The 24656-nt window shown below is 53.3% G+C and overlaps 6 protein-coding genes across 6 annotated transcripts; 5 read left to right on the top strand and 1 right to left on the bottom strand.

Moving 5' to 3' along the window:
- The first annotated feature begins 2715 nt into the window (after positions 1-2715).
- On the top strand, positions 2716-5323 carry EV422DRAFT_56098 (uncharacterized protein). Its single transcript, XM_053071954.1, has 4 exons — positions 2716-3488; positions 3570-3990; positions 4059-4711; positions 4771-5323. The coding sequence occupies exons 1-4, from the start codon at positions 2998-3000 to the stop codon at positions 5282-5284; spliced, it is 2079 nt and encodes a 692-aa protein (XP_052925793.1). The 5' UTR covers positions 2716-2997; the 3' UTR covers positions 5285-5323.
- A 485-nt stretch (positions 5324-5808) lies between these two features.
- On the top strand, positions 5809-9468 carry EV422DRAFT_56076 (uncharacterized protein). Its single transcript, XM_053071951.1, has 5 exons — positions 5809-5899; positions 5963-6353; positions 6443-7354; positions 7437-8753; positions 8829-9468. Exons 2-5 carry the CDS (start codon positions 5985-5987, stop codon positions 9306-9308), a joined length of 3078 nt encoding a protein of 1025 aa, XP_052925792.1. The 5' UTR covers positions 5809-5899; positions 5963-5984; the 3' UTR covers positions 9309-9468.
- A 2488-nt stretch (positions 9469-11956) lies between these two features.
- EV422DRAFT_506359 (uncharacterized protein) lies at positions 11957-13480 on the top strand (the record flags this gene model as incomplete). The annotated part of the gene is made up of 5 exons (XM_053068554.1): positions 11957-11976; positions 12046-12272; positions 12329-12586; positions 12698-12812; positions 13207-13480. 5 exons carry the CDS (start codon positions 11957-11959, stop codon positions 13478-13480), a joined length of 894 nt encoding a protein of 297 aa, XP_052925791.1.
- Positions 13481-14702: 1222 nt separating this feature from the next.
- Positions 14703-16930, top strand: EV422DRAFT_595559 (uncharacterized protein; the record flags this gene model as incomplete). Its single annotated transcript, XM_053073597.1, is given in 8 exon segments — positions 14703-15071; positions 15133-15165; positions 15440-15464; positions 15625-15762; positions 15962-16044; positions 16341-16517; positions 16762-16801; positions 16821-16930. The coding sequence occupies 8 exon segments, from the start codon at positions 15012-15014 to the stop codon at positions 16928-16930; spliced, it is 666 nt and encodes a 221-aa protein (XP_052925790.1). The 5' UTR covers positions 14703-15011.
- Positions 16931-17503: 573 nt separating this feature from the next.
- EV422DRAFT_55859 (velvet factor-domain-containing protein) lies at positions 17504-19912 on the bottom strand. Its single transcript, XM_053071928.1, has 7 exons — positions 19636-19912; positions 19251-19348; positions 19031-19050; positions 18902-18954; positions 18517-18798; positions 17968-18427; positions 17504-17901 (listed from the first exon to the last, which is right to left on the bottom strand). Exons 1-7 carry the CDS (start codon positions 19704-19706, stop codon positions 17602-17604), a joined length of 1284 nt encoding a protein of 427 aa, XP_052925789.1. The 5' UTR covers positions 19707-19912; the 3' UTR covers positions 17504-17601.
- Positions 19913-23244: 3332 nt separating this feature from the next.
- Positions 23245-24397, top strand: EV422DRAFT_529358 (uncharacterized protein). The gene is made up of 3 exons (XM_053070329.1): positions 23245-23390; positions 23456-23832; positions 23925-24397. The coding sequence occupies exons 1-3, from the start codon at positions 23273-23275 to the stop codon at positions 23946-23948; spliced, it is 519 nt and encodes a 172-aa protein (XP_052925788.1). The 5' UTR covers positions 23245-23272; the 3' UTR covers positions 23949-24397.
- The last annotated feature ends 259 nt before the right edge of the window (positions 24398-24656 follow it).

Raw genomic sequence — 24656 nt, 5'->3', positions numbered from 1 at the left:
CGTATGACCAGCATGATCAGTATAGGATAGAGACACACACACCCTTCCCCCCCCGTAAAAAAAGGACTCCACTGGTGTAGATTGTCGGGGGACGCATTTCACGGTGATAGACTAGACCCTAAGTTTGTATCATTAGTGCCTGTTGGCCCGACTGACTAGCGTACCTATGACAAGCAGTAAGGGGTTGCCAATATATGGAGTACGCCCAAACGTGTCTACTTGTGTGGTGTGAATAGGGATTTAGTTGGTCTCTGCCTTTTACCTTGCACTCTCCACATCTCCACCCGTGAACGACCCGATTTAGGACCTATCTCAGGGAATAATCGACCACTTTCACAATATTCCTAAGCTACAGAATTTAGTCAAAGTCCAAAGTCTTTACCAATTGTCTGTAGAGGAATCAGCTGCGTCGAGGGATTTTTGTCTTTTCTCGCAGCCCTCTACGTCATTTTTCATTTTTCCATTTGCAATGTCTAAGCTGACACGGCATTATCGCTAATCTTTCCTCTTCTTCTTCTTTAACGTTCGGCGTATACGGCCCCCGGAAATGGGATTCATCGTTGCGCAATTGTTTTCTTCAGAGTGCATGGCGTCCTGGGAGCTTTCAGTCAGTTGAGAGTGGTGTTGGGGGCGCTTTCATGTGTGAGATCTTCACCTACGCCTACGTTTTTTGCATGTCAGTCATATCCAAAGGCAAAACATCGATGTGAAGCGAGACGTCGGTACAGGCAAGTGTTTTAGGTAATTGTCGGAGGGTAACCGCGAGAGTGTCGATTTACTGGCAGAAAGTTTTTATGGTATTGACGGTATCGTATAAGGTTGATGCATAAAGGATTTCGGGCGTAAATGGTCTGATTGTGCGTTGTTTTGTATCGTCTTGAATCTTCTTATCATCAAAGGTTCTAGGCGTAGAAATGGTGTTCCAAATATTGATGATTTCATGCGCAGTTCGAGGCACACTAGTACACCGCCGCTTGAGTATCTTCAGGAAACCTTCCTGAGTGATGCCGGCTGTCCAGAACGTGATCCCAGCTTCCACCACTCGGCGGTGTCGCTGGACAGGTGGGCGAGGAAGTGCCTGATGTCTCCGGACTGACTCCTGTATTCCGTGGCATCTAGGTAACGGAGGTGAGCGTCCACGAACTCGTCGGGCTTGGCAACCATGTCTTGTCCGTTCGCCCGACCATCGAGTTTGTTCAGCATTTTGGCAAGAGTAGCCTGATACTCCTTCTGCGTCGGCCTTGCGTCTTCGTTCGTTGCTGGTGATCATATCCTCATCCCGTTCATTTTGGTGGTGGCCCGGACGGTCGCTGCCTCACGGTTTGTAAGCCTGCCTCTCGAACTGCCGTTGGAGAGTGGCGTTAATGCTAGCCAGCTGGGCCACGATCCTGATTTTAATATCTTGCTGTTTGTTTCCTTGGCAGGGGCTTTGACTGCGACGGCGTCGGCATTCACGCTCCCTGGGGTGTCGGCGGTCTTGGCGGCTCCTGGAGCACGATTGTTGCCGTTGTGAAATGTGGCTCCTGTAGTCCCGGCGGGTGGGTCAAGAGCGGGATCGTTGTCTTCACTCAGGGGATTGATGGGAAGCTCCTTGGGGTGGTCTTATGCTTTCTCTCAAGGCTCTCCGGTCTGGGTGATTGAACCCGGTGAGACCGACTCTTCGTATGTTGGCGGGGCCGGTCCCAGTGCCGGGCGGCCCTTCGGTGTTCATCTTAGCGTAGAGGAGGTATCTCAGTAAAGTGGTGCCGATGCTAGTGTATGTCTATTCTGTCTCTCCTTAAAATTCTAGCCTCCCAACCTTCGCCGGCAGCGGCTGAGGCCTTTACGCTTGAGTCACAAGCCTCAACTCATGGAGTCCCATTGAGCCTAAGATCATCTCGGTACAAGCCCATTGGGTAATGGCACCTGTCGCACCTCATTACAAGAGTTCATGCTAGGTGTATAAGGCAAAAGAACGACCATTGAAGAGTTGATAGAAGCGAACAAGATCTGTACTTCTTGGGCTCTCGTGCCCTGCCTTCACATCATTCAGCGGCTGAAAGCTCCAGCGCGTCCTCTCCTTCGATAATTGACGGGTTTATGACACGGTCCACATTCGGGAACATTCCACATTCATGGAAGCTTCTATTTGACCGTTCTATCTCTCGCAATCAGAACGACGCGCAGTCACTCCGGCTCACGCATCCAAGGAGTTTACCCGGGGTCCCAACGGATTCGAGGTCTTTGTAAGCGAGACGCCCAGGCGGGAAACCTAGTGTGTATCTACCGGTAACCGGTATGTATTGTATGGCTGTGCTTGACCGTTTCCCCCAGTTGTGGCGGTGTCGTCATCCTGTGTAACCTGCGTTAGTCCGAAAGCCAAGACTGATGAAAACTGAAACTGCGCGAACCACATCCAACGGCAATGATGATTGTGTTGTTTCTCCCACAGAATCGGCGATCGGTCGGTGTCCACTGTCTTCAAGTGGATGTGGAAAGCCAAGAAAGGCAGGGGGCCCATGGCTCACAGGCGACTGAATGCAGAGTGCGACTTTTGATCAGGAGCTCTGATGAGAAGGCGAAGTTCCTGGAACGTTGTCTTATGTGAGCCACCGTCAAGCTCGAAGATCAAGAAAGCTCAGCGGAAGATCGGGGCGGTGAAATCGACAGGAGCAGGAACGAAGGGCAGCGCGCGAGTGTCGGTAAAACATCATCACTCACCAGGCGTTTGGATCCGAGTGCGTGCGTGAATGCGTGCATGTTGCCAGGCGCGTCTGTTCTCCGAGTGCCGGTTGAGTTGAGGCGTATCCCTCGCAAACTCCGAGAGAAAGCGGGAGAAGAAACTTAAAGTGTGCTCGCGATAAGCGACGGCCTTCCAGAGAATAAAGAGAGGAGGCGCACAACAACCCCCTCCCCATTGCGAAAGGCGAGAGGAGACCATTTGCTCACCCCATCGTCGTCACTCCTAATTCCACCTACCCGATACTCACTCCCAATAAAACAAACGTAACTCCGACGATGCTCTACGCTATCGGCACCACTGCCCTCATTCTCGCGGTGGCCTCCGCTGGCGCTGGTTATGCTCAAACTACTGGCACCGATGGGACCGCTACTGACCCTGTTCAAATCGGTGGTTGGAAGACTTGGACCGACAACGCCGGAGTAGTCGCCATCCATGCCGCCTACTCCCCGGGCGACAAGCTTTACATCTCCGAGCGTGTCCACTACTGGAACCCACCCCCTGCCACCGACGGCTGGACCCAAGACCAAATCACTGCTCTTTCCAAAATGCCTTTGATGCAGTGGTACAACGGCAATCCTAACTTTGCCAACAAGGACTTCTTTACCGATGCCGCAGAGTTCAACTTTGGGACAAAGAACTACACGTTCATCAACCAGAATTTCTTCAACAATTCCGTGCAGGGGCAGTTGCATGGGTATGCTTTCTGTTCGGGACATGCTCAACTTGCTAATGGAAGTTACTTTGTCGCCGGTGGTGATGAATTCTGGTATATATTGACTTGGAGTCGACGAACGCTTCTCCCATCTCATCCATTGCTCACGCTCTGAATCCCATTCAATCTTAACAGGGACCGATCGTTCAACGGGCGCAACTACACTTCGAACGGACGGTCTGACATCCGCGTGATGAACCCCTCAACAGAAACGACCCCGCCGACCCTCCAATTCGTAGCTTCCATGTATCGCGGTCCTGACGTGCTGCCGTCAACCCCTGGCGGCAGCACCTACAAGTACTGGGGCCGCTGGTACCCCTCCGCGGTGCTCCTCCCCACCGAGGACGTTATGCTCGTGGGCGGGCAGCACTACTTCTTTGACCCTGCCAACCCGCTCGCCGATAACCCGACCTATGAGATGTGGAGCCCTACTCAGGGCCCGTATGGCACGTCGAAGAACATCGCGCTGTTGGCGAAGCATTTCCCAATCAACATGTACCCTTTGTTGTACGTCCTGCCGTCCTCAGGGAACGTCTGGGTGTTTGCGCACTCTGAGGTAGGTCATTGTCACTGGTGGAGTGGTTTTCTCTAGTGTTGACGCTTTTCTCACGTTCTGCCTGTCAGTCCGCCATCATCGACCCCAAAACAGGTGCGGAGACCGCGCACGCCGCCATCGACCTCACCAAAGCGAACGGCACGCTCCCTCTCTCCTTCCCCTTTGCCGGCACCAACTTCGTCCCAATGCTCTCCTACCGCGACAACTACCACATGGAGTCCTGGATCTGCGGTGGTGTTAATGGCACCGCGCCCGACGGAACGCCCCAGCCCCGTGAGGGTGGAGGTGACCCAACGAAGGCGCCTTGGAGTAACTGCCCAACCTGTTTGCCTGTTGCTGCGTGCCATTGGACTACGCTGGAAAGGAATGGAGCTACCGTAACCGAGCCGTTCCAGGTTGAGCAGATGCCTTTAGCAAGGTCCCAACCGGGAGCTGTCAATCTTCCAGACGGAACAGTCGTGATTGTTTCAGGCTCCGGACAAGGCCACCAAGGAGGTGTCTACGGGCAACCCAAAGCCAGCAAAGGCGTCAAACAAGCGGTCATCTTCGACCCCTCGTACCCGGTCGGCAACCCCAAGCGGTGGAAGGTTGGAGCCCCTGCGCCCACGGCCCGCCACTACCACAACACGGCGCTGTTGAGGGAGGATGGAACAGTCTTGACCGGTGGTGGAGACGCACAGAACGGAGACGATTTCGTTAATGGAAGACCCGATGAGATGGGGTGAGTAAATGCATCAAAGCATCACCGTGTGGCCCTTCATATTAACGCTCTCCCTTTAGAATTGATGTGTACTACCCTCCCTACAAGTACATCGCCAACCCGCCTCAACTCGTCCTTCCCTTCAAAACCCCCGCGGTAACCTATGGTCAACAAATCGTCGTCCAATTCACCTCCGCCGTCGCCCCCACGATTCAGCAGGTCTCGATCATCCGCTACGCGTCCATGACCCACACGGTCAATAACGACCAGCGCCACATTGAACTTCAAATCCTCAAGTACGCTGCCGACAAAGTCCTTGTGCAGTTGCCCGCCAACGGCAACATTGCCCCGCCCGGAAACTGGATGTTGTTCGCCATGGACAACCGTGGTGCTGTCGTTGCGCAGGCTGCGACCATCAACTTGCGCACGGCCAACACCAACACGCCGGCGACTTGGAATGAGGCGGAGACGGTACCTACGCCGACGTTCAAGAGCAAGGTGGATCAGTCGAGTGAGGGAGAAACTGTGGGGCCAAGGAAGGCGGTGCTAGCCGTAGCTGGGATTGCCGCGATTGTTGCCGGGCTTTCGGGATAGATCTGGTGAATTTGACGGTTTAGAGACGGTCATCGCTGTCCCCCGAGCCTGATGAACTTCACTTCACTGGACCTCATTTCACCCACGCCTTATAGGCTTCTTGTTTCTGTTTCCCCACACCCACGCATTTTCCATTTTTGTTTTTGTTTTGTTATTCGGCATAATTTCAATAGCACGCCTCTTACGTATCTCGACGCAATGCAGGAAGGCGAACTCCGACCCACGGCAGGACGCGTTGTGTTCGGTCACGTGACAAGTGCGGCTCCTCCCTCCGAATTTCCATTCCTTTTGGCCGTTCCAACTTGCAAGCTGCGTTTTCCATCCTCACAGCGTTGGTGATGGTATTGATCATCTACAAGAGAACGCTTTCGGCCCTCACTATATCATCATCCAGCCCCGACGGGTGGTAGCTTCAGTCTCGTCGCGTTGGCACTGGCACTCCGATGGTGACGGCGCCCCAGTATAGCCCATTGACATATTGCTAGGACCCTAGCTGAACGTTTGGGAGGGAGCGGCTCATACATAGACATACAGAGAAACAAGCGAACTTCTCACAAACGTTCACATTGTGGTCTTGCGTCGTTCTTGGCGACGGCTTGATCTCTTATTGCTCCGGTATGCCGTCAAGATTGCTTTCGGCGACGAAACACCTTTCTTACATGCGCCTTTTATCCCCAGCTGGACGGACAAAGGACATCACATGGCTGAATCGAGCACATTCATACCCGCACCAACAGGTGTACCGGCGATGCTGCCATCGGAGGGTGGCATTCCCTCGACTCCGCCCCACACAGACTCGGATCATACCGAAGGCAACCCCCTTTTTCGCGCCCTCCCGTCGGAGGCGCCCAGATCCCCGGTGCAGCAAGCGCCTTCTCCGGCCTTAGCTGATGATATTAGAGCAGCACGGGAGCAATCATCGTCGCTACCAGGGGAATACGATGCTGACGGCGAGTTCGAGATAGATGTTGCTATTCATCCGAGTTCGAACATCTTCAGAGATCTCGATGGGGTGAACGCAAAGCGGAAGCGATCTTTGGACCACACTGGAAATAGCTATTCGGCAAAGGTAGGAGTTTTGGCGCAAGTAGCAAGTTTGGAGGGAGGCTAAAGCCATTTCAATGGGAGTTCGAAGCTTACATGACCTTAAACTCTCAGGTCTCAGCTACCGAGGTGCTTCAAGAGGCCGGACATGCCGAAGGGAATCACAATGGCGCTGTCGAGACGCCGGGAGAAGTTACAGATGGGGCTTTCGAGATACCTGAAATAGGGCACCCTCATGCAAACGCTGGGGAGTCTGGCCACGAAGGACCGCAGGGCGGAGGATATGTCGATGGCATGGAGGACGGCAATGAGGATCACGGTCCACCGAGTGAACCCTCTGTCAAAGTGGAGGAGGGATCGAGCGGTAGGGAAAGTCGCGTCTCGCCAGCACCAACAGATGCGGGGCACCAGCTCGGCGGCGGTAGCGACGTGATGAACGTGGTTGGACGACGGTCACACTTCTGCAGCCCGCTCGCTCTGGATGCCAACGTTTTTTGCAGCGTATGCGCGGGTGCAGAATCTAACGTGGAGGACCGCATTGTCATCTGCGACGGCTGCGATGCGCCCTATCACCAAATGTGTCATACCCCGCTACCTATTCCAAACGACATCGCGGACACGTACTCTGCGTATTGGTTTTGCCACCAGTGTGAGGGAACGGACACTGCGCGAAGGATGGTGGAAAACGTCGTACCTGTAGTGGATGCTCATTGGTCGTTCGCTCCTCCATTTGATCCCACGAAGCCTGTGGGTCGCCCCAATAAGCCAAGGCGTGCAGATATACCTCGTCTTAAGGAGCCGGGATGGGTGGCACCGGTAATTCCGAGCGATATCCGGCGGTGCCTGACCTGTCTCACACCCCTGCAAGAGAACAGGCTCGACGCCCCGGAAATGGACGTAGCGGGATCGGGAATGGGTCTGGAAGGTCAGCAAGGTTCCGTTCTCAAGATGCCCGAGACCACGTCGGATGTCGTGAAGATTCTTCTGCGGAAAACATGCTCGTCATGCTCAAGGGGATTCCAAAATGTACGTCATTGACATTGCATTCGATGTTGCCGCAAACACGGAATGCTCACCTCACCTCGCTGGTCTGTTTTTGACGTTTTAGATGTACGCGTCACTACAGCGTTGTCCTCATAATGTACTGAGTGTAGTTCTTTTGCAAGTAGCCTTGCGCTACCCGGAGACGGCTCGGTATCTTGGGCAAAACCCACAGGATTTGAAGCCGAGTGATATGCTCGCTTTTTCGGCGCGTCCTCGTTCGGTGGTTGCCCCTGCTGTACTACTCGATGAGACAAACAGTCAAAGTACCCGGATATCCACATGCGGCCCTGGTGCTACTGGCGAACCACTGGGCACGCCCCGAGTGCGATCACGATCCGGGTCAACGCCAACATCGCCGGCGGTGGGAAGCGGGGCGGGCAGCATCAGCGGAATCTCGAGACAAACACGGCCGCGAATGACAAGTGCACTCGGTAGTTACGAAGATATGATCACTCTGGCGGTAGGGGAAATGCGGGACCGCACTGGATCCAAGCCGAAAAACATCTTCCAATGGATGGCCGATAACATCCCGGATCTGCCTGAGCACTTCCGCCCCTCTGCCTCTCAATCATTGAAGAAAGCTGTTGACCGTGGACGGCTCATCCGAGGCCCAAATGGATTATACACCGTGAATACCAATTGGGTGGCACCTGAGGACGGGCGCAAGCGTCGGAAACGGGTCTTGATCGCAAAGGAGGAGGCCACGAAGGCCGTTGTGGCTGCTGCTAGGGCCGCCGCTGCTAAAGCTACTAGCGCTACTCCACGCGACAAGACAAAGGCGAGGGCCAAAGAGGATTCGGTCGCTGCAGAGACCCCGTCGTCGAGCGAGCAATTGCCTGGGACGGCGCCCACGCCTAGGTACCGCGTTCCTCCTCCAGACACAGCGACCCCGGACACCAAACCGGTAACGTGGCCGGCACCTGCAGGAATGCAGCACCCGATACCGCATCAATCGTGGAGCGGGCCGCCGGTGGGATATGGAGGTCATGCCCATGATCCGAACATGTACCATGCGCCAGGACACATGCAGGACCGGCAACCGTCGCACCCCCACCCTTACCAACATCAACCACATCCGCACCATTTAGATCATCGCTTCGATCCGTCACAACAACATGCACACCCACAAGCGCACCATCACCCATCACAACAGCAACACCAGCATCCTGATGCTAACGAAACTGCAGCTCTGAGCGCGGGACATGTTAGTCAACAGCAGTACGTACAAGCACAGCATCAGCATCAGCCACCGAACCCGTTCGGCGGGCCGGGCACCCATGGCTCTCGTTCGTCGTACTATCCCAATGGGTTTAGTCTCAGCGAACTGATTGCGCCGAATATCAGATCTATGGAAAGCCAACAACAAAGGCAGGGTTCGCAGGTAAGATGAGCATGTCGATGGGCTGCTCCCTCGTTTTCAACAGATGACTGACATGGCGTCTCCACACTATAATAGGTTTCGAACCCCGCCACTCCAGGTACCCAGCAAGCCCGAGCATCGCCAAGTCATCAGCAACCACAACCACAGCAGGAACAACACCATATACCGAAACAGCATCTTGAGGCCTCCCAGCAGCAACAACAGCAGCAGACGCAACATATCCACCCACAGCAACAAGCACAACACCATCACAACCAACCATCGCTGCAACAGCAGCAGTCCCAACAACCCTCTCCCCGTCTCCCACCCCACTACTACGACCGCCACGTGCATCCACCTTACCCAGGGGCAGGTTACCCCCAACATCACGAGTTCGCCTTGCCAGTCACCGTCCAGGCCCCACCAGGCGTTGACTCGAGGACTCCCATCCGCGATCCGAACGCGCCGGAAGCAGCGTCGGGGCCGGCTACTGCCGCGCAACAACAGCAGAATGTGGGAAATGCGCGGCCATCAGGTGTATATGGAATGGACATGTTTCAACATGAGCGGCAGTAATAGAGATCACTAGACTTGTTAGAACTCCCTTTAGAACTTCCTTTAGTCCCGGCTCGCTGGCTTCTTCTCTTGTGGGCTGTCTATTACATAGCAACCTAATTGCCTTTGTTCCATCTGATATACCTTTTTCGTGTAAATCACACGTTGGATGAGAACCGAGAACCCGAGCACTCGAAACTTCAGAACCAGGAAGTGCCGTTCAAGAAACAGATGCAGGTGGAACATGCGCATTGTGGAGTAAGGCATTGACTCCTGCGTTCAAGTGAGGGCAGAAATTTTGTCGGCTTCGCCTCATAGGCATGACTGCTCCATCACCCGCTCAACGACTCCACGGACGCCCATCATCCGCCCAGGATTGCGCCAGTACCTGTCGTCCATCCGTCTCGCATACCCCTCGATGCATTCGCGGTGGGACATGTGGGTCTATTGTGAACCGTCTACACCCATGATTCACCCGGTGTCTCTCGCGCATTGGGTCACTCAAGATGCAGCGTACCTATGTTGAGTGCAGTTGCGCGGCGATTGAGTCGTTGCTCGTGAAAGATTGACAGCGACGACACCTCCGACAGTTCAGAACTCGGACGCGTGACGTGTACACTGTCAATCGATTGTGTGCGGAGAGTCGAAGGGTTCGATCGCTGCGATCGCTGTGAAACCGCTGGACTCAGAGCCCTCTGGACCCGTGGTATGACAGAACGGAGGACAGGGTTTGCTCCTCCGCACCTTTTCTTCTCCGTCTCTGAAACCGCCCTCTATAAAAGCCAAAGCGGGCAGCCGAACTCCCTCCTCGTTCCTCACATGTTTGTCCTTCACCTGGACAACTCTTCTTGCCGACGCAAGCCCAAAACAACAGCGGAAACTCAATCTACACCCAACAACAGCGGACACCTAAATCTACCGGTCTTCAACCGCCAATAAACATCAATTTGAACATCGTCTCAGGTCTCAAAGCCGACACCTCAACGTCCGGCTGCCCTTGACCGGCTACATCACTCTGCGCTGTGGAAGGCTAACGTTTCCGGGTAGGTTCTTGGAATCCTTGTTCCTACATAATGGAATAGTGGGCGAGGCATATTTTGGTGGGCCAGGCGCATGTAAAAGTGAACTTCGCTGAGCCGTCTTCGATTGGCTGGACCTATCGCTAGTCAATGATGGATGCTCTCAGGAATGCCAAGTCCGCTATGAGACTGTTACCCTTGGTTACTGTCCACGCTAAATGGTTTCAAGCATCTAACCTCCCTTTGAGCGTAGGACGTTCAGCTGGATGAACAAGATTCAGGAGATTCAGTGCAGTCCCGATGTCTGAGGAGATAACTCGAGGAAAAGTGTCACTGTGGAAATTGGAAGTCAAGCTTCGAGCTACCGACGACGCGAGTCAAGCTCCACTTGCTTGGCATGGCATTATATATAAAAATGTCATTCCGGGTGGGCGCGGTATGTTGGGAGCCGACAGGTGGCATACCGCTTTGAGCTACGTCGGACTGGTATTCCACCGATACGTCGTTTTCCCGCGAACTGACGTCCATGTCGGTTCTGCACCGGAACTTCACTAAGTTGGTACGTACGACTCATTTGCGCTCCGCTTTCTACTCGGTTCGTGCGTTGAACGGGTTTTCTTGATTTGATGTAGGGTTCACTCTAGGGCCGGGGCTATCACTGCCATACGTCTGAAGTCTTGAACACCGAGCGCCCTTCAACGGCTTTTGGCATCTTCACCAGAAGTTCGGCGGAGAGTCGCCGTTGAACTGTTTCCTAATTTATCCCAAATCTTGTCTTCCCTGAGGTTACATACGATCTAGGATACGGGATAGCATCTGTCTGATGTGACCATGGCTAGTATCTCAGCCAAGACCTTCACGAAAAGGTCATCGAGGAAAACCTACGCCCGCACCGACTTGCAATTAGGAACTTCAACACAGTACCCTCAGCTTGAGGCACGTCCTCTCACAGGTTCAAAATACTCTGCGCAGGGGAAGCCTTTCAGAACTCAAGGGCGGGAGGCATGCTTCGCATCGAGCAAGTGCCAACCAGCCAATCATCGCCAATGCAGGAAACGGCAGGAGATACCCGAAGTTGACCTGCGAACTTCAAGGCAACGGAACCAGAACCAGACGCATGTGCCGTCATTGGAGGCAGGCTTATCTCTTTGCATTACCACTTCGGAGTCCTGAACGATCAACTGCAACAAAGTCCATTCTGGACGAGTGCAGATATCGCAGCTATCCAAATCGCGAATAAGGTCTCAAGCACCAGCACGGGAAACATGGACTATGGAACGAACAGGTTAACAAGCTGCCCACTAAGCTTTCACATCGAAGCCCCTCCTTGACCTCGACGTCCCTCTCCGGCCGAAAATAATTTGCGACGCATGAGGGAATGGTCAAATTTTGGGCAGCATCACTCGCAGTCGGAATAGACCATACGGAAATTAGCGCATCATCCCCAAAGTTCACATCGAATTCGCGGTGAATGAAAAGGCGGTCGAGCGGCTTGTCGGCACACGCATCAGCAAATTGAATCACAAATTAGTCAAAGCGTGCAGCGATCAGTGGAATACAAGTTCGCTGTTCGCCCGAACCCCAGGATTTCGGAGACTTGCTCTATACCATGTTCTCGAGGAGAAGCGAGCCGCATTCTTGGCCGCATTGATGAACTTCAGCCCAGTAAAGTAAGTCCTTTGAAATCAACAACTTCTTCAGGTACTTCGGGCCGTCGAGGCTCCTAAAGAGTTGAACAGATTTCTCGATGACTCTGTGTTCGAGTCTCTGCTGGAGAAGCAAATGCCGGAACCCCTGACCCCCTCGCCGTGGCAGCTGCATTCGGGAAAACACTTTTTGGGCGAACTCGAACCCATCACTCTCGGCACCGTCGGCGTGGCCTCCTTCGATCCTAAGCTTGTTTTGAGCGGCGACTCGCGAGGACTGACCCCTGTGGTCAAGCAACAGAAGAAAACTCATCCTGAAGGTCAACCCGTTTCCGCATCATCAGCTGGAGGAAGCAGTTCCGCCCGTCCGAAACAGGTTATCATTTCCTGAGCAACTACGTGTACAGCAACAGCCATGATGAGCAGATGCTAGCTGCTGAAGTCCTGCAAGAGCGCTGGGCTCGGACGCTCAAGCTTGCCCACAACTTCCCGAAGACTGGAGAGCACTCACAGAGAAGGGAGAGGGTTCTAGATGTTCCAGGCGGCTACGAAAGGCTGTACAAAGATCCTCGCACACCTGCAAGCCACGTGCATATATTGGACATGATCAAGGCTTTCCATCGACACTCGGAAGGTCAAGACGAGAAAAAACTGGAAGACGCCGACTTCGGAGTCCCCGATGGATACGCTGATCACGCCTAGAAGCTCCGAGAGCAGTATGGCAAGACAACACGGTTCGTTGCAGGACCGCTGAACGGGAACGTCGGTGCACAGAAGAAGTACATGATCATCAACGCGGTTCGGACCACGAACTCGGGAAGCCCAGGATTTATGACAGTTGTCAATCGGCATTGGTTGCTGTCAGTGGTCCCGGAATTGGACTGCTGATTGTGCGGCGATTTGAGCATTCTGAGGACCCATAAATTCTGGTATCACTTGTTGTATTCCGCGCGCAACGCAATTTTCCGGCTTGGAGCTTGCACGGAAACCACTCTGGGGAGCGTGAGTTTTGGACCCCTCGACGAGACGTATAATGCGCCCGCTGAAGTAAGTCGCCGCCAGACCTACGGTGTGTAGCGCGGTGAACAAGCTCGGTATCCCGACAAAACTGCCACACGGTACATTGCCGCAAGGAGCCTAGCAGGGGCAAAAGGGCCGCGTTCGTCTTTCAAGTTTCGGGAAGTCTAACTCCGCCGAGCAACACAACCTGAGATCCTTTCAACCGACTCTTGTCCGAGTGACTTCCTTATAAAGATTGCTCATGGAAGTTCCCGGTTTCAACGGTTTGGACGAGGTCGAACATTCGAACGGCTCCTACGACATGGTTATTCGGGGCCTCGTGATCAAGCCTAAGCACAACACGACGTTCGGTGAGCTCGAGAGGCCCAAGGTGCCCAAGATGGTCGAGACGGCCGATGAGACTCCCACCAAGGCTCCGGAGGCGGGCGACGTCCATAAGGACGATATGCCCAAGACGGTCGACGGTGCCGGCGAGACTCCCACTACAACCCTGTCGAACTTCAAGTGACTTGCGCTTTGATGAACGGAATCAAACAATCTTTCGACGAAGGAGCCAACGAGCAAGATGCGCAGGAGCTAGATTCTGCACTCCGCGGATACAAGGGCCATGCCAAAAAATTGCAGGAGCACTTTACCGCCACAAGCATTCAGTTCATCGCTGACACGCTCACCGATACGTCGGTTCCTTAAAAAGTTCATGATTATTCACAGGGTCCGCACGATTCGCTCAGGTGCGCTCGGGTTTACGAAAGATGTGCATCGCGCTCCCGTCGCAGTGAGCCGTTTGGAGGTGGGGCTTTTGATCGTCGGGACCTCAAAGTTCTCCAAGAGAACAAATTCCGTTACGACCTTTCGTACTCTGCGCACAAGTCCACATTACAAGTCGAGGCGCCCACCGGAACCGCACCCGCAACTATGCGCGTCTCCCGACTTGCCGAGATTGGGAAGTACCATCCGCTCTACTCTGCGCGGTCGAAGCTCCCGAGAACTTGCATCCCATTCCGGAATCGGAAGCGTCATGTCAATCGGAAGAGGTCAAGCCGCCCAACATGACCTTACCGCTATCGCAGGAACAAGTGGGACGAAGTCTTCTGCTGGACTTCTCTCGCGCACGCACGGGCAAAACTGAGGTCATTCAGCTTCTCACATACCTACTAATACCTGGAAAAGCTGGAGTTGAACGCGCGCAGGATTATTGCTGCTCCTACAAACGTGGCGCGTGAAAGCACTTAGAGGGCTTCTAGCCGAAGAAGAACACCAGGAAGGGAGAGCCCCAGAAATTGCGAGTCGCTAATCTTCATGCCAAAGAACGGGTCGGAAGCGCGAGGTCAAGGAACACAATGTGTTGATCTACAAGATGGACACCGCTGCACGCGAAACCTAAAGAAGAAGACAACCAGTGGCTCTCCATCAGCGACGACAAGGCACTCGCGACTCGAGAAATGTAAGCCCGAAGTCTGGAGACCGCTGCTCAAGCGCTGGGTGCAAGGCGAGAAAGTCCAGCAGGAGGACGCGGCCAAGTTTGACTACGGATACGTCAGGGCAAAGCACGCTCTAAACGGACGTGCAGACGATTACGGCGACCTTTGGCGCATGGCGAGAAATTTTTCGCAGAGTGAACCACGCGTTTCCACTCCTAGTCGCCGATGAAACCGAACTCGAACGTGAACCATCATCATTGGCATCGTCGGCTTAGCGCCCTGCAACCCCGCGGTTGCTCGTCTTGACGGGAGACGTTGGCGGCCATGAGAAACGTCCTACAACAAGCCCACCCCGTTCTCAAAAGCACCCTTGGGTTCGGGTCGGGTGGGTTAGGAAAAGCATCTCACCCAAGATCTTCGCATAGGCCGCGAGCGTTTACGCAGCCCGCCTGCGACTGTCACTTTTCGACAGCTTAGTCCTTGGCTCCCACCACGAAGTTTCTCACGGCCGGCCGGAAACGACCTCACACCACCCAAACACTCCCGTAAAAGCGCTCGCTGGGAGACGAGATACAGAAGCCATCCACCCAAAAGGAAAACACATTCCATCTACCTCCCATGAGTTCAGCTACGAACGCGTCCTACAACAAGCCCACCCCAATCCACAGATTTGCTGTGGTGAGTACGATTGGTTCGTTCGGGTTGTCGTTGGACCGAGACTGACTTTCACTCTGTATAGGCGTCCGATAACGACGACGTCGGCGGGGAAGAGGTATCGCATGGATGCTACGGGAGCTGGCATCCTACAACAAGCCCACCCCAATCCAGAGATTTGCGATTCCCGCTCTGAGCGCAGGCCCCGCTCTGAGCGCAGGCCTTATGATCTTATGTATTGCGCGCAAACGGGATCAGGAAAAGGCGCCGCGTTCCTACTTCCCGTTATCAGCAGTCGCCGGGCGTTCCTAATTCCCGTCATCAGCAACATCTTTTATGATTGTCCCACGCCGATGGACCATCACGCCTTGATTTATGCCTTGCCGGTACAGAGGCCGTTCCAGTCGTCGTTGCCGGGTAAGTGAGGCAGGGTTAGGGTTAGGTGTGTGTGTGTGAGTGGCACGCGATTGTGGAAGTTGGCTGGTACTGACCTCGGTCCACCGTCACTGCAGAAACTCGTCGTTGCAATGCCTGCCACACCCATCACTCCCGCTAATTACATGGGAACCATATGAAGTCATCAAGGACGCAGCCGCCCTCTCAGTCTTCACTCACAACAAAGATTACGAAAGCCCGTACCAGGCTGAAGCCTTCTTCCTCGCTGAAGCTGAAGCCTTCGTCGTCACTGTACAAGACACAGACGACCGTCGGCCAGGTAAGCAGAGACAGTATGTTCTCCTAGTTGGTTTGGACAGCACCAACCGACTTAATGCATCATGCCACAGACAAACTACTATGCCGGAGACGACACAAGTGTTACAGTGCGACGAAGTTCTTCCGTATAACAAATTCAGTCAGCGCCAGAGGAAGGAATGCGAGACCGCCCGCTGCCTCACTCCCCATACGCACGGCAGGCCCACCATATTGCAAGATCATGCGTACCTCGCACCAATGCCTTAGTCCCTACTTGAAGTTTAATGAAGCTCGGAAAGTTCCCGTACGTTTCATCTCGACAGTCGATATCGCCTGGATAAGGCATGCTCCCACTTCCGAAACGAACACGTTTACAAAGACACACCTGGAACTATGTTTTTTTCTGCATTGCAACGCCGTTGGAAAAAACCAGCACCTGAAATCAAGCGCAGATCGCCGGCTTGGGAGCCTTTCTTCGAAAAATGGGCGCAGGATGGCCTTGTTCTGTTGAGTACCCGGGATAGGAGGGGATTGATCCGTAAATGAACCAATTCCGTGACCGATTGAAGGGCAAGAATCTCGTTGCTGGTACTCTCAAAGGCCTTGATGATCATCAACACGATGTATTCAAGTGTCTCCGGCGTGCTTGCGTTTATGGAGGATCCGGGCCGCGCATTTGTAGGCCATGACTCGTGCTCAGACCCGATCGCGAGCATGAAGGTACTCAAGACAAACCGCGTGTGGCACGACCTTTACTACAAGGCTCAGCATGCCACAGTCCGTGTAGTTGCTCTTCGGAAGTCTGAGTAAATGGCGGCGGAAAGAGTCCGAGGAACATCCGCCAACATGGCTCATCGGACCACACCATGATGGAGGATGCTAAGCATCCGCCGACATGGCTCTTTAACACTCTCCCCATGAGAGACGGACAAGTTAGATCAGCATCCGCCGATCTTGCCCATCCTCGACACCTCCCTCTGAGATGTTATTTGCTCATCTGCTTTCTTTTTCTTTTTTGTAGACGGGAACCCGTACGGAACAGTCTTCTCGTGGCGGAGCCTGTGAGTACCTGCTTTGCAGGGAAGCCCATGGTCCAGCTCAAGATGATCGAAGATGTGGATGATCGGCACGAGGAATTCAAGTGCTGGCTTTGGAATGTATGGGTCTTACTGACTTCCACCACCCTCTGATTTTCACGAGCTTAGATCGCTTTGCAGACGGGCGGAAACATTCATGAAAGAACTCTGTAGAAGAAGCCGACCATGCAGAACGCTCAAACGGGTTCCGTTTCCAAGTTCCCGCGCATAGGCAGCCAACCTGAGGATGCATGTAGCCTATTGTGATGGGCGACGACTTCGGCATCTGATGCCATCCCATGAGGTCGTATCTTTTCGAGCGCGTACACTCGCATTAACATTCATGTCCGAAAAAACATCGGAAACCGCATCATTCATGCGTTTCGCTTGCCGTGGAACCCTTTCAGCCTTGGAATAGCTGCTTTCCGCATGTACAGTACATAGTATCTTCTATCACCAAACCATCCCCGCTGCTGCAAGCCATCACCTGCCAATACTTTTTCAATTGCTCCAACTGTAAATACATGCTGCTATCAACGCTTACAATTTGACAATGAAATAGCAATATACTTCGTATCAGAAATTGCATCAAATCGGGCAATGAAATGCCCCAGTTGACATGAGTGCGCTATATAGGGGACGGACTACATCCGCCCGATTTCAATTTGTGGCTATTCAGAATCGCTTTATTGACTTGCGGACATTCTTCTTGATCTTGTTGGGGATGCAACCCGTTTGCTCTGCATTACGGCACTCGTGGAAGGTTCCGCAAGTGCCACGGCCGTTCAAACCGTTTTAAAGTCATCCGCCGGATTGAACACCTCATCTTCCTCTCCCAAGCGCTCCACCATCGTATCCTCAATCGGTTCCATCGGATCAGTGATGGTCGATGCCGCAATGGCTGCCGTTGCTTCTGGAACGCACGGAATCGTGGGGTGCTCTGCAGGCGCGGATGTTGCCGTTCGCCGCGGTGGAGAGACAGCTCGCGAACCTTGTGCCGATCCATTGCCTGAGCCCACGATAGGCCGACGGAGGTGGATGTCGGAATAGCCGCCAGCCACCAAGGCACGGGAGAGTTGTGTGGTCTGGGGATATATGAATCTGGATTGATCAAGAAGTTCTTGCATCTAGAATCCATGGCTAGTCCTTACCTCTAACATTCCCGGAAATGCCTTAGCCTTGAAGCTGGTAATCCGTTCGCTCAATGCCACAACAGTTGATGGAATCACGCTAACTTTGCTGGGCGGGGTCGGACCACCACCATCCGGTTGTGTTTGCGAGGTGTGTGTCAAGGCCTGGGAAGCGGAACCGAAACCTTGTGATTGAGAGGGCCAGGGGTGCGAGGTCGGTGCTTGAGAACTAGAGCCTGAACTTCGTTCTTGGGAACCAGAGCCTGAACTTCGAGCTTGGGAACCAGAGCCTGAACTTCGAGCTTGGGAACTCGGGGCGGCCTGAGATAGTGCGGTGGTGCTGGCAGGTACAGGAGCGCTGAAACGTTTGCCTGAAATAGGCGATGGTCTTGCTTGTTCAGTGGTCAAATCACGGAAAGCCGAGGGGCCGACAGACGAAGGCAGATACTGCGGCGACGGCTCTTTCGTAGCAAGGTCCGATCTGCGGTCCAAGGTTCAGTGGGCTGCTCTTCGAGGAAATATCGTTGCGTATGGGTGCAAAATGTTTGAAGAACAAAAAAGGTTGCTTACCCAGACAGAACAGGTTGCAAATCAGCCAGACGAAACCGCAATCGAAAGGTTCCCGCGGGCCGGATGCTCAGGTCGGAGAACACAAACATCAGCCTCGTAGTTCCTTGTTTATCCTTGAGAAGCCGAGGCGTCGCAACGTAAAGACCGATGAGAGAGTGCTGCGTTTGCGCGAGCTCGTCAGCTTGCGGTTCGGCGTAGTGGTTTCGAATCAGCGAGCAGTCTTCTACGCCATCCGCGTCCGTCAGGGATGCATGGCAAACCAGGTATGGCTCTTCCTGCGTGCTGATACAGAGGTCAGGTCAGGCAAAAAAAAAAAGGAAACCCATGTGGCACCAGGTGTGTTCTTCTATGCAAATCGATGCGCACGCCCATGCATCGCCCGTACCAGATTTCTTCGACCCCATTGGCCTTGATCTTATATAGCTCGAGAACAGGCGGCTGAAGTAATCCAAGTGCAGATGGAGTGTTAGAGGTTATATGAGCACATCAGAGTTGAGCGACGGTGTCAACTCACGGGATCTACTCGTCTCCTATCTAATGATGGCGAAAGCACGGAAAAGGAATGATGATAAGTGTCAGGAGGCTACCTTTGAGTTTTTAGTGCCCGTTGATCGAGGAACATTGGTTATGGCATTGCCATGTTAAATCTCAATCCATTAGAGCACAAGATAAACCCCCACAAGCGGAGTGATTCTCGGGCCCTCCCGTTCGGCGATGCTTTCAAGACTACTCACCTTTAGTACCGTAGCCACATGCTCTAGCACGCTGTGGCTGTTGCAGAATACGTAGGCCATAACGCGCGAGACGGTTTGAGGAGGCCTCGGTCGGACGTCTGAGAAAAAAGAGGAGGGGACGCGACGAAGCGATGAGTACTAGCGCACACTCTAAGTGAAGGACATTCCGAACGACAATGATCGAAGCCATGCCAGTCCAGAGAAGCCCCGCAGAGAAGACCATGCCTGTCGGTCTTGGTTCAGATTGCAAAAAAAATCCCGTCAACGCGCTTGGCCCGAGAACCGGGAGTGAAGCCAGACCGAAAGACAGGTCGCGACCGCCTACGTTCTCACACACTGTTTTTGATATTCCCTCTGCTGCTCTGCCCTACTAGCTGGCACGTACCTGTCGGGGTCGGAGCGAGAATCCTCCCCGTCGCGGAGGTTATCAGGGTTCGACGTGTCTTGCGGGTCCATGTGAGGCGGACAACAGTACTACCATGGGCTGTTTACAAACGAAAGCGAGTATGCACGATATGCCAAGTGGCGAGCACTATCAATATTGCTCTAAGCGAACGGAAAGACTGTAGACTTGTTATACGGAGCGCAAGGGGGGCGAATAAATATCGCTTGCCGTAGAAGCAGCAGCAAGAGAGGTCGAGTACAACGTAGGTAGCGAGAGCGTGAGGGCAAAGTTGAGGTGGTGGAAGAGTGACGACGAGTGCGTATGTTGGGGGACAGCGAGGGGAGTAAATACAGTAAGTGCGGCGGGAGCCGCTGACTCGCAGTGCGCTTGTCTCTCGTCTCTCGTCTCTCTCGTTTTCCGGTGCGTATTGTGCCGCGTTGTTTGGCTGGGGTAGTTGTAAGAGCGCTCGGACAATCGGCTTGCCTAGTAGCTGCGGGAGATGGAGTTTGTGTTGCCAGCCAGCCAGTCGCGAGGAGGGAGGGAGGGCGAGCGGCAGTAGGATTCTCCTGGGACGGGGGACGGACGGGGAGGACGGGGGACGGGGGAGTCCGGGCGCTCTGGGCTGCCCACGCACCCCCGGTTCTTGCTCCTCCTTTTGGCTTCCCAACCGCAAAGCGTGGGCTTCCCAGCAACAAAGCGTGGGCGCGCCCCTGGCACTCGGGCTCTCCGCACTTCCGTGCGATTTGGCTTTCGCTCCCAGTGTCTGGGCGCGGATCCCGAACGTAAGACACCCAATAGACCCAGTGAGCTGGGATGGTAGCACACGGGACTCATGTTACATCAATCCTGAATCCCCCCCATTCATCGCGCAAGGCTCACCGAAATTGATCCGCGGTTTGCCCCCCCGCGACGGTGAACGCTCTGACGACACCAGATTCTCTCAGGCCCCCCCTCCCTTCCTTACTACATGATTATTACGTATACATGCAGAACTGAAAGCTGAGCCGGCTCGCTGAAGTGTCAAGCTGCATAGCATCTATATCGAACCTTTCTTTACAATGCCACTTCAATCGATGAATGGGCATGTGTGCTCTGCGCATGCTTGATGCAAGCGCCACGTGATAGTTACAGTTGGCGAAACGAACCCAACGACGGAAATTGAAATTGTAGGATGAGCCATGGTGTCAAACCAGAATTCCAGAATTCCAGAATTCGGCGCTGTCAAACCGCGTTCCTGGTAACCGGGAGTGCCGACCGCGTCCAAACCAGGTTGGAGGATCCTTGCATGACTAACACGCCCGTCATTCTGAGGTCAGTCGAAACTGTCAATGTTGAAACCTGCTCTGAACTTTACTGACCGCTGAACGTGTTGAGGTCTGAGACCTGTTTGTCGCCCATTTGCCCCACAAATCAATGCATAGGCACCAATGAGATCAAAAGGACTCACCGGACTGCGCTCTACGGTGTCTCCGTCGTGCCATATTCTATGACAGCAATCAATGTGAGGCCGTCGGCGGGGGGCCACGGATCTTTGTGGGGGGTTACGCCGTTTGTCGCCTTCGTCCCCTACAAAACAAACTAAAACCGAGACTCTGAACAACTCCACACTTACGTTCCTTTGAAATGAGCAGAAACCGGTTTCCGTTCCACCCCAGATAAGCGAAATGTCCCACCCCCTTGTCGCTCAAACCGTATCACACATCATATTTACTGCTCACATGCCTAAAGCGCAACGAAGCCCACAGCGTTGAACAGAGCAACATCGATTCACGCCCAGCCTCACCCGCCACGTCGCCTTTGCAGCCTTTGGAACCGGAGCAACCTCAAGCATTGATTGATACATCGTCTCTGCAGACCGCTGAAGCCGTTGTAAGTCTAAGCCTCATCTCTGTCGCCTTCTCGGCCACCAGTTGGAACCCGACGTCATTCCAAACCTCATCTCCGTCCGCCTTCTGCAGACCTGTCAAAACCGAAGAAGCCATGTGTCGCCCTCCCAGCACCAGAATGTCGTCCCAAGCGGCGGCAGCAGCAGCCGCAGTCGCACCCGCCAAAGTCGAGGCTGAGCAGCGCGCCGCAAGGGAAAGAGAACTCCTTCTGCGAGCCTCTGATATCCGCAAATGCCCGAATTGTGGCATGTTCATCGGTGCGTCCATCCATGAATAGGGGCTACGGAGCTCTCGTCACGCGATTGAAGGCCGATCCGTCGTGAACCTTAGACGAGCTGACCTTGGTACATCACTTGTTCGTATTTTGTCCACCTCGTTGCAGAGAAAACTCGAGGATGCGATCACGTCACTTGCCCGGGCTGCGCTAGCCCTTTCGATTGGGCCCGAGCGGACGACGCTACTTAATGCCAGAATGTGCTAGATGATTCCAGATGCCATGTTTGTCTTGGCAGCGAAAGCAGTTTGATCCATTTGAAACGAGTTGGAAGAGTCGATATATCACTTTTTAGTTTAGCGACTGTATCCACTACTGTAGCATAAAGATTTCCACCATCAAGTCAACTTTGAATTTTGCAGGTTGCGAATATCTTTCATGATCGATTTCAGAACGCGAGCATTCCGGATAAGTTCTTGATAGCTCGCGAACCAATAAACGGCATGGGGCTTGAGATCAAGGGAATCTTGAAGTTGCAGGAAGTCGTTCAGCTTGAAGTAGCCGAAAGGAATCGAACGCACAGGTCGGTTGGCTCATGCGTGTGTAAATATGCTAGTATACATTGCAGAACGTCGTTTGCGCCTGAAAGTTTTGCCCAAAATGTAGTCCCCAATAATTCCGTCTTCGTATGTTGAGACATCCACACAGCTGGCCAAGTATGAAATGACTTTCGAAAAACCAAAACGAATGCAAGCCGAGATAAACTTTTGCGACGGCCCATCGCCTTTCGCCCAGGAGCTCGGAACGAGATGAATGCGTAGCGCAGACCCCACTTATCGTATATGACTGCGACTGAAGGAACACGACAGCCACGTATTTGGACACCTTGTCAGAACTTTGGCCGACTTTTGTAAGGAGCATTCGAGGAAAATGGTCAAACGTCGCGGAGAGCGGGACCAATGAAAGGACAATGTGCAGCAGGCGTCGGAATGTAGTGTCAAAAGATCCGGCTGGCAGCCTTTGGACATCCTGGTTCCTCAGGTGAACCCAAATCGTATGAACGGCAGGATCGATTACTAGAGTGATAGCAATCACATGGCGATTGAAAATCCCGGGAATTCGAAAAGTCACACTACGGATATGAAGATAGATTAGTGCCAATCTGCCTGAGCAAAACACGGACAACACCAATGCGCAAACGTGCAATTGGTTGTACGATGAATGTCGAAGTTTCCGGTTCAGGCGTTACGCGGCAGGAGATACGGTGCACGCGTGTAGGAAGTGGCTCAGGTCATGGACGATCAGCTTGGAAAGTGCTTTCCATCACTGAGCACTGGCACCTCGCGGTGGCCTTCGCTTCGTAGGACACCGATGCGACATCTACGCTGATGGGCGGAAGCGTGAAGTCTGCTGCGAACTCGCTCCATTCACGGTGGACGCGTTCATTAGGTAATCTCCCTTTGTCACCGTTGAACCTTCGACCTTGAATTTGCTGCATGTGCACATGAATTTCTCCCGCTAATTTTGGACTACACTGATGCGACAGCGATGGAGGCAACACCAAAAAAGCTTTCAAGCCAGTAGCCGTATCGAGAATGGGTCCCTCAAAGACGTCTTTGAAACATCTCTGTCGCATTTATTTCGTGATGGAAATCGTAGGTTTCGACGTGTATCAAGATTGATTCCTGCTAATAAATTAACATCAGCTTCGGCCACACAGCTCCGAGGTGCAACCGATTGGTAGTTCCCAAGTTCCAACGACCATACTGCTGGACGGCACCCCACGTAATCCAGCTTCTTAAAGATATCAAGAATGCTTTCACTAGGTCAAAGAAGGACTCGACGTATTTTCTCGGCGCACTCGTCCTTTGGAGGAATGAGAAAGATCAGCAGGATTGTTATTCCATAGTGGATGGGCAGCAGAGGATTACGACATTGATTCTCATTTTGGCTGTATTGCGTTATCTTGATAAGGGAAACGAAGACGCCCATTCAAAGTTTGTGGAGACGGACCCGGATGATGATGAAAACTGTTTTAGAATGTGTTACGACGATCCGGAAGGCTTAGACTATGACAAGAAATGGGCAGAAGTGCTGGTGAGTTATCGACCTGCTCTCTTATGAGGCTTGCATGTCGGTGCCTGAGTCGTTTCTTCAGACCAATATGCACCATTTTCTTGACATGGGAGAGGTCGAAAACGGAAACCGGTTAGATGCCAAATTCCAGAAACGCATCATAGATAATTGCATCGAAATCAAGAGATACTTGGAGGAAGAATGGGGGCTGAGTCCGGCCGTTGCAAACGAGGGTGGTGACGATGGTGACGACGGAGCACCAGTTTCATCAGATGCACCCAGTTCGACGACAATGCTGGAAGTCGCCGAGTACATTTTCACAAGCTGTCGGATGGTGACAATGGAGGTCAGGGACCTGGATTCTGCGTATCGCACCTTTCGCGCTCTCAACACGAGAGGGGTCGACGTCACGGCCGTGGACTACTTTGGGGCCTTATTCTCCGAGAAACTATTTCAAATCAAAAGAAAAGGGTCGGCGACAGCTGAGAAATCGCATGCGAAAATTTGGCAAGCTACAAGAAAGGATCGGGGTGACGAAGGCATGAAAGAGCTTTTGGAGCACTTGTGTTTGATATATTTTGTTAAGGTACGAGTGAGAAATCTGTGTTTGAGTACCCGCACGCATTTCTTGACGTGATATCCCATGTCAATGCAGAAAGACCTGAGACCGAACTTCAAATTGGCACTGGATTCCGACCTGGAAGATCCGGGCTCTCCGCAACACATCTTCATCAAGTCTCTTTGCCATGTTGATCAGTCGGAGACATTTTCCTCCTTCTTCCCAGATATCAAAGCTGCACATGGTATCTTGACCACTCTGGATGAGTTTTTTTTGAATGAGAAGA

Source organism: Fimicolochytrium jonesii, assembly GCF_025526975.1.
Source record: "Fimicolochytrium jonesii strain JEL569 chromosome Unknown EV422scaffold_11, whole genome shotgun sequence".
NCBI lineage: Eukaryota > Fungi > Chytridiomycota > Chytridiomycetes > Spizellomycetales > Powellomycetaceae > Fimicolochytrium > Fimicolochytrium jonesii.
The sequence above is the reverse complement of the archived record's forward strand: the minus strand, read 5'-3'. Positions and strand labels throughout refer to the sequence as shown.

Excerpts from the sequence above, each read along its gene's own strand:
- EV422DRAFT_56098 (XM_053071954.1), top strand. The coding sequence starts at position 2,998 with ATGCTCTACGCTATCGGCACCACTGCCCTCATTCTCGCGGTGGCCTCC. Across the intron at positions 3,991-4,058 it reads GGGTGTTTGCGCACTCTGAG|TCCGCCATCATCGACCCCAA; the intron begins GTAGGTCATTGT and ends TCTGCCTGTCAG. Across the intron at positions 4,712-4,770 it reads GGAAGACCCGATGAGATGGG|AATTGATGTGTACTACCCTC; the intron begins GTGAGTAAATGC and ends CTCTCCCTTTAG.
- EV422DRAFT_56076 (XM_053071951.1), top strand. The coding sequence starts at position 5,985 with ATGGCTGAATCGAGCACATTCATACCCGCACCAACAGGTGTACCGGCG. Across the intron at positions 6,354-6,442 it reads GAAATAGCTATTCGGCAAAG|GTCTCAGCTACCGAGGTGCT; the intron begins GTAGGAGTTTTG and ends TTAAACTCTCAG. Across the intron at positions 8,754-8,828 it reads AACAAAGGCAGGGTTCGCAG|GTTTCGAACCCCGCCACTCC; the intron begins GTAAGATGAGCA and ends ACACTATAATAG.
- EV422DRAFT_55859 (XM_053071928.1), bottom strand. The coding sequence starts at position 19,706 with ATGGACCCGCAAGACACGTCGAACCCTGATAACCTCCGCGACGGGGAG. Across the intron at positions 18,955-19,030 it reads ATAGGAGACGAGTAGATCCC|CCGCCTGTTCTCGAGCTATA; the intron begins GTGAGTTGACAC and ends GGATTACTTCAG. Across the intron at positions 18,428-18,516 it reads TTGCAACCTGTTCTGTCTGG|ATCGGACCTTGCTACGAAAG; the intron begins GTAAGCAACCTT and ends CTTGGACCGCAG.
- EV422DRAFT_529358 (XM_053070329.1), top strand. The coding sequence starts at position 23,273 with ATGCGACAGCGATGGAGGCAACACCAAAAAAGCTTTCAAGCCAGTAGC. Across the intron at positions 23,391-23,455 it reads TTTATTTCGTGATGGAAATC|CTCCGAGGTGCAACCGATTG; the intron begins GTAGGTTTCGAC and ends TCGGCCACACAG. Across the intron at positions 23,833-23,924 it reads AGAAATGGGCAGAAGTGCTG|AGGTCGAAAACGGAAACCGG; the intron begins GTGAGTTATCGA and ends TTGACATGGGAG.